The 7,631-nt window shown below is 42.9% G+C and overlaps 1 protein-coding gene across 8 annotated transcripts in view; it reads right to left on the bottom strand.

The window, feature by feature from the left end:
* Nucleotides 1–828: 828 nt before the first annotated feature.
* TGFBR3 (transforming growth factor beta receptor 3) overlaps nt 829–7,631 on the bottom strand; it is a 204,820-nt gene continuing 198,017 nt past the window's right edge. For all 8 annotated transcript variants that reach the window (XM_082833124.1, XM_082833127.1, XM_082833128.1 and 5 more), the window contains one exon: nt 829–4,224. In XM_082833124.1, coding sequence (XP_082689250.1) covers nt 4,106–4,224 — 119 coding nt within the window. In that variant the 3' untranslated portion in view covers nt 829–4,105. The remainder of the gene's footprint in view (nt 4,225–7,631) is intronic.

Here is a 7,631-nt window from a genome sequence, read left to right as displayed (position 1 = left end):
TGTGTCTGGTGGGAGATATGCCACATAGAACTTTAGTTCCAGCGAGGTGAGAGAAGTAGCTGGGAAAGTAAGCAGATTATTCTCTTTGAACCATGCTTAGGAGGCTGAACTTTATTCTGAAGGCAAATAGAGGAATTACTTAAAGGCTTTAAGCTGGAAGGTGACATGACTTGAGGCTGTTCAGGACTCCTTTGGCTGCACGGTGGAGAGAGAGTTGGAGGGGAGCAGGCTGGGAAGTGGGCTTGTGCAGTGATTCAGTTTAAGAGATAACAGGCCTTGGATTCCGGGTAACAGCAGGAGGAGAAGAAATAAGTGCATGGTTTGGAGAAAGAGATACTCGAAAGATAGAATAAACTTGGATTTATTCATTTGGGGGTGTGAGAACCAAAAAGGAGTCCAGAGAGATTCCCAGGTTTCTGGCTTGAGCAGCTGGTAGATGGTGATGGCGTATTGATAGAGAATGCTAGAAGTAGCACTGAGGTGTTTGGAGGGATTGGAAATAGTAGGTCCAAAATACGTATTATTTCTCACTCGGTGCCTCTAGGAGATTGACAGAAAGCCCCTGAGCGGATTCCAGGGCTGATCCCCACTTCCAGGTCTCCTGCCATGTTTTTCTGAGAAGAGTAGCAGCTCCTACACGTCCACTCGGGTCTGTCTACCCCCCCACCTCTGCTCTGTGAGCCTTCGCCCTTCCCCTCCCTCCTCCTCGTCAGCACAGTCGTAGCGGAGGATAAATTTAGGAGAAAGGCACAATGAACAAGGGTTGTATCAGCCTGAGGGTAGAATTTAATGATGACCAAACAAGACGCGTATTAATAATTGATATATATCTTTTTATTATGCACAGATAAAGGACTTAAAACTGTGGTTATCAAAACTATACATCTAAGCATGTTCATAAGATTGACGACATACTGAACAGAGAAAAGAGTACAACAGGGGTGCTCAAACTGGCCACAGGGATTTTCAGGGTACTCTTTTTACCCTCATAGATGATGAAAAACAGCAACAAAATCAGGCTCATTCAGGAAAAACCAGAAGAGAGAAGTATTGTATTTGGAAACTGATAATAGTCCTTTTCAGAAAAACATCTGTCAGTTTCATGAACAACCCCCAGTGAAAACAAACAGGAAAAAAAAAATCACACTCACGAGTCACCCAACAAAATGTGCTCTGTTAACACAATCAGCAGTACAACCATCACTCAAATCATGAGGTAGTTACAGTACAAAAAAACCGGCACGCAGGTGCACACACACTCACAAGCACGCCCACAACAGAACACACACAGGAAACGGGTTTACAATCTCATTACAGACAAGGAAAAGACCTTTTGTTTTGTTTAGAAAATGCTATAGAAACAGCTTACTCAGAAGGAACCTGACTTTCCAAATACAGAGCAACGGGCTGGTACACACCACACGGTGAAAAGCTATAGGGTATTACACAATCTGCCTTCGAGTTTAGGGCATTTCAACAATAGCTTTAGCATCAAATAAATAAAACAAAATGGCCTCTGCAAATGAAGGGTGTAACCTCCAGAAGTAACAGAAGACTTTGCAGATAGAGGAATTTAACTGGAATATAAAAACAGTTTTAAAGAAACCTGTAGGATGTATTATAAAGTAGAGCTTATACTTTGTATTAAAACTGTGAAATATGAAGCAACTGGAAATGCTGTAACAGGAAGCTAGGGAGAAAACACAATTTTTAAAAAATGTTCACTTTTTAGAAACATTTCAGAAATACTTAATGATGTTCACTCTGCAATTAACACAGGATTGGGTTTCATCAACATGAATTTCTTGATCTGAATAATACTTCTGGATAGTAAGACCCAAACAAATAAAAGTTGATTTCTTCTTCTCTTTCTTTTAAAATCTTTTGGTTTGCACCCATAAATTTGTAAATTAATTTTAAATTATTTATAAAATCATCGGCAATGTAGCATCTCTCTCAAAAATATACATTTAAATATATTACAAAAGGTTTTAACCCTGTCCATCTAAGAATTGGACCTTTTAATACCTCTTAATAGTTAATCATCTTTTTAACAGGATGGATAGGGATTTTTAAAAAGCAAAGAACTGATCAAAAGAATTCACAGTAACTGAAATTAAACATTTCATATGGAGTAACTTAAATTTATCTAAAACACTTAAATATATCTTTATACACAGATTTTTGTAGTAAAATATAGCTATAAGTGACTTAAAGACTCTAGTCTTCTTTGAAGACATCTTTAAACTTTTTTATACATAGAATATGCTAAAACAATACATTCTGCTGAAGGTTAGGCAAAGCGCATTATTTTCAAACACAGGTAGCATAATCTAGGTCCTCCACTCATACCTTTATGTTAAAAAAAGTTAACTGAAGGCAAAAGTTTTTCTAATCTCCTATCTTCATTTGTCTGTGAAAATCTGCAAAATTATCAATATAGATAGCCTGGAAATCTTAGCCCACAATCTGTTTTGATTAAAATCATCCTGATTGAATGTCTATAACTATCAAATCAATCAGAGCATGACTCCATGATGGGTTAATGATTGTCAATCTCTACCTATTTGCCTTGTAGACACTGCCCTCAGGTCTCCGGTGACATCAACATTTCCTACTTAAGATTCCATTCACAGAGAACCAGGCACAACTTCCTTATTTTAAGAGCAGTTAGATTTGCTTCTGAATAGTTTGGGGTTAGAATCTAGCCTGTTCTATTTGTAGACTTCTGAGTTGTTTGGGAGAATTCTGGAAAGAGAATAATATTTATTTGCAATGAAGTTACCTTCAGGAGTAAATGATTTGGCATGGACATTTTCCTCCGGCATCTTTTTTTAACATAGAGGTATCAGTTGAGCTTATTTTAGCTGCAAAGTGGTATCATATTATTCCATTTTAATAAAATTCACCTCAAATTCTTTTTGAGTTTTGGGGGTATACTGAAGGCAAGAGAACTAAAGCAATCCAAATGAGTGTCTTTTTCCGTATCTCATCAGTTTCTTGGCAGAACCGGTGACACTGTTCAGATAACCAACAGTCTGCCATACATTTGCATCTTACAAGAGCTTGGCGTTTACAAAAGGGTCTAATGAAAAGGCTGACATGTTTTGCATGGAAACACCAATTCTCTCAAATATATTTAAGAATAAGTTCCAACTCTGAAGGTGTAGGACATTTTTAAAATGGGAATGAATTTTCTCTTCTTAAACTGAAAAAAACGAACGTGCCAAATGACGTATTATATACTTGTACTGGTACATATATCACTGTGCAAATTCCTCCTCAACTTTACCACCGAATTTTGCCCCCATTTACACATTAATGTAATAGAACACATTGTCATAAATGGGCACAAATCTTCCGTCTCGGATTTTGGCCATTTTCAATTTCCATACGCCTATAAAGAAATGCAAAATTTACATTAAGACGTTTTTGCAGTTGGTGTGTGAATGTGGGGAGAAGGAGGAAGCTGATAAGGAAATCAGCACTGGTTTTGGCCCAGGGCACAAGAAAGGAATGTTGCCTTGAGGTGTGTCAGGATGCAGTCCGTGAGGGCAGCACCGATCAAGCCGACACTGCAGTCCCCACGAGTGTGGCAGCAAGGTGAGAAGTGCGCGTCCAGAAGGTGCAAATTAGAAACGGAGGAACACACTGAGAAAGTCTCGAAGCATTTCTGTTGTTTTACATCTTGGTTCAGTTATCAAAGAATCTTTGGCCACATCTACTCACTGGTTCTACCATCTGGCTATCATCCCTTTACCAACCCTTTGCGTCTGGGTAAAACGCAGGGCTCCAAATTACGGATGTTCTTACCTGGACAAAGCAGCATTTTAAAAACTGGCATGTGTTTCACATTGAAAACCCCCAAGCCTGTGAGGGGCTGGTGGAGAAGGCCACCACCTTAGCTTTCTCACATGAATCTAGTGTGTTACAGAAGCCCAGGGGTCACATTTATATTAGCCCTGGGTGGGGGGTGAACACAACAGGTGATCGCTATATTGAAATTCACTCTCTTTACCAGGGACCCACGATCTAGCCTCCCGAGTCTGGAATCTGGGCCCAGGCGTGGGCTCCCAGTCCTGCCCTTGGCAGTGGGTGGGGCAGGCTAGGCTGTGCTGCTGCTGGAGCAGGGCGTGCTCTGCGTGCTACCGATGCTGTGCGCAGCGCTGCTGTTTTCCGAGGCTGGTGGGGAGGTGGGGACCTGCTGCCTTCCTGCAGTCTCTCCTGCAGTTAATGAAAAAAAGGGGTGAGGAGAGATGCATGTTACACATGGGCACTTCTGAAAAGACCTTTTTCTCAGTTTTTGTTTTATCTTAGTTATTTTTTTAACATCTTTTTTGGAGTATAATTGCTTTACAATGGTGTCCTAGTTTCTGCTGTATAACAATGAAAAGCCCATTTTCTCTGATGTTCTTCTCATCCATGGGCAGAAGCAACTAGACCAAAAGGCCTTGTACCATAGGCTGTTCTGCTTGTGGGTATGTTATTTTCCTTTAAAGCCTCTTGCATGGGGAAAAGAGAACTGATTTCAAGCGGACTGACAGTTAATAGGGGCAAAGACCCCTGATAGTTGAGGACGAATGCCCAGGATTTCAGTGCCTGCAACCTTTGAAGACCACCATCATCTGTACTGTGTGATCCAACTGACTAGCACCTGTATTCAGGAAACACCTCCTCTCATAAAGGTATCGTAGGGTTCAGAGAGTGAGACCTTTAAACCGTAATAAGAGAATCTTGGCAATTTGGAGGCCTTTTTCTGAATACCCCTGGTCGAAATAGGGGTAGGGACGGCTAGGTTTCGCCCTAGCTACAGCGGAGAGAGCACCGTGCACGGAGCACATGACCCGCCTGAGAAATGGAGGTATAGGAGGAGCCTGCTCCCAGAAACGCCTTTTGAAGAAGGGGCTTAGCTGTTGCACAAGGGGACTGTGGTTGCCAGGCAACAGCCCCTCCATTGGGAGGTTTACTGCAGGGTGCAGCTGAGCACATCAAGCACCCCACTTTTCATCACACACCCCACTGCATTTCAGCAAAGCCCATACCTCACGCCAAGTGCGCAGGGCTGTGGGGAGGCGGGGGAACCTTGGGTCACACAGATGGTCTGCATTTAGCACTGCAAAAGGCTCTAGAGCTGTCTTTTCTTCAACAAAACTGGCCTCAGGGCAGCCCTCAAACAATGGCTCTAGGTAGGGAAAAGTGATCAAGGCTCTCTGACGACAAACACTGCATTTTCTTCGAAAAGTCAAAGCATCAACTCCGTACGCTTCTGGTCAGCGATCTCCCCACTCCACTGTGGGAAGCCCCAGAGGGCCAGGTCTGTTTATGAACGAGCCTCCTCTTTCCTGTCAGGCAGAAATACACAGCACTCCGCAGTTGATAAGCAACCCTCTGGCCTCTTCCTTAAAACAAAACACACCAGCGAAGGCTCTGCCCTCCAAGCACAAGAACTTAGTCCGTTACTTCCATTCCCCTTTTGGGGCCCCTCAAAAGCCTCTGCCAAAACAGCAGTTCTACAAAATGTAGAAGCAGCTCATGCCTGTGGGTCTGGTTACAGCTTTCCCTGTCACCCACTTATGAACCACACGGCTACAACACACATTCTGGCCTCAACTTCAGGGCTTTGCATATGCCATATGCTTGTTGCATATTTGGCCCTTGCTGTATTTCCTCTGATTATCTATTCTTCTGGGATTGGTGGGATGGAGAGGGGAGAGCAGGTCAATATTCCTCAGAGGCAGAGAAACAATGTATTTTTCACTCTTCTTTTTTTTTGGCAATCTATATTTTGGACCCTTTCCAGCATTACCCTCTACCCTTCATGTGTGCATTTAGTTAAAGGTGGGGAAGTTTGCCTCAATGACAGTGACTTTCTGCCAGAAATCCACTTTCCCCAGAGTGGGAACTTTATTTCTAAAAGGAAATTAAATCTGTTAGCTATTCTGAATTATGTCTACCCCCTCCCACCCCCAAAAAACCCCAAATCCTCCAGAGACTAGAACAACTCGTGATATACTTTAAAAATTCAGCCCCCTTACAACCCACATGTTGAAACATACCCAGCTGGATTCTCAGGTTATCAATTAGCAGGACTAAAGTGGCTGTATGTGAAGCACATTTTAAAAATATCTTTTCCCCATTTCAATAAAGGATCCGTCAGAAAAGCAGGCGGTAAGTCAATATACCCCACCTCCCTGTTTTGGCTCACCTGGGTTTCGTTCGTTCAGCCTGATAGCAGCTAAAGCAAGATGGCTTTGGCTGTTCTATCGACAGTGAACAGGTTTGTCTCATCCCAAATGTGACATGTGCTTGATTATTCACATTCAGGAAAAGTGCCAGTACTACTCCCTGCCCAGGAAGTCTGAATATTTGCTTTCCGATGTTTATTTGCCAAATATAATTTGTTGTCATGTCAGTTTATTTTAATCATTGCCCATTAAAAAGGTCTTTCAACTTCCAGAGTTTTGGAAACTCTTGCGCTGCTAATACAAAACACCGTCCAAAATGAAACCCCAAGCAAAACAAAACAAAGAAGTCCCCTATACTCAAGACTACAGGCTACATTTCACCAGGGTGGACAAGTCAACTTAACCTAATAATCTGCTGGCTTTGAGAAAACAATGTGCCAAGGAGTACCGTTTGGAAATGTTGAAAACAGCTTCTTTAGACTATCCCTTCTAGCTCTGTGTCTATTTTCACATGTGAGATGTGAGATTTCTCAGTATAACCAAGTTGTTAAAAACTTCTACCTTTGGAGAAATCAAGAAAAGTTTTCTCATTGTCAGATGCAAGTGGCACTACAGAAAAATTCACCATGAGAAAGGAAGTTTAACGTGCAGATGTTTCTGCTTAAAAAGCCAGCAGAGTCCCTTAGGTTTTCTAAGATGGGTTCTTTGGTTTTCTGCTCTCTATCACAGTGACCTCTGATTTCTTGGAGCACTGAGTTTCTCTAAAATATCCCTTGGGTGACAAATACAACTGGCCTACTTCTGGAGAAGATGGATGGTCAGGGAGGACTGCAGGGCTATGCAGAGCAGGCGCGCTTAGAGAATGCAAGTTCAAGGAAGGCTCCCTGCTCATAAATATCAAACTTGGCCATCAGAAGAAATGTGTTCAGTCTTCATGCTTTGCTCCTAAAATCTGAAACCACCGAGGAAGAGATATTTGAGAAGGAGAGTGAGTCGGGGAAAGAGGCGTCTGGCACACAGGATACTCAGGAGGAAGGTGTGTTAGGACAAGGATTCATTCCACCCGGCGCAGTGTGAGTTGGTGGTATAATGGTGAGCATGGCTGCCTTCCATTCCACCCGGCTCACATATTAGCCTGTGGCTGAGCTTAGATATTGCCAGAGATGCTTTTAAGAAAAAAAAAAAAAACCCCACATAGGGCTTCCCTGGTGGCGCAGTGGTTGAAAGTCCGCCTGCCCATGCAGGGGACGCGGGTTCGTGCCCCGGTCCGGGAAGATCCCACATGCCACAGAGCGGCTGGGCCCGTGAGCCATGGCCGCTGGGCCTGCGTGTCCGGAGCCTGTGCTCCGCAACGGGAGAGGTCACGACAGTGAGAGGCCCGCGTACCGCAAAAAAAAAACAACCCACATATTTTAAGGGATAACCTATTTCCTTTCTTTAGCTTGG

Source organism: Leucopleurus acutus (genome assembly GCF_964270905.1).
Source record: "Leucopleurus acutus genome assembly, chromosome: 2".
NCBI lineage: Eukaryota > Metazoa > Chordata > Mammalia > Artiodactyla > Delphinidae > Leucopleurus > Leucopleurus acutus.
The sequence above is the reverse complement of the archived record's forward strand: the minus strand, read 5'-3'. Positions and strand labels throughout refer to the sequence as shown.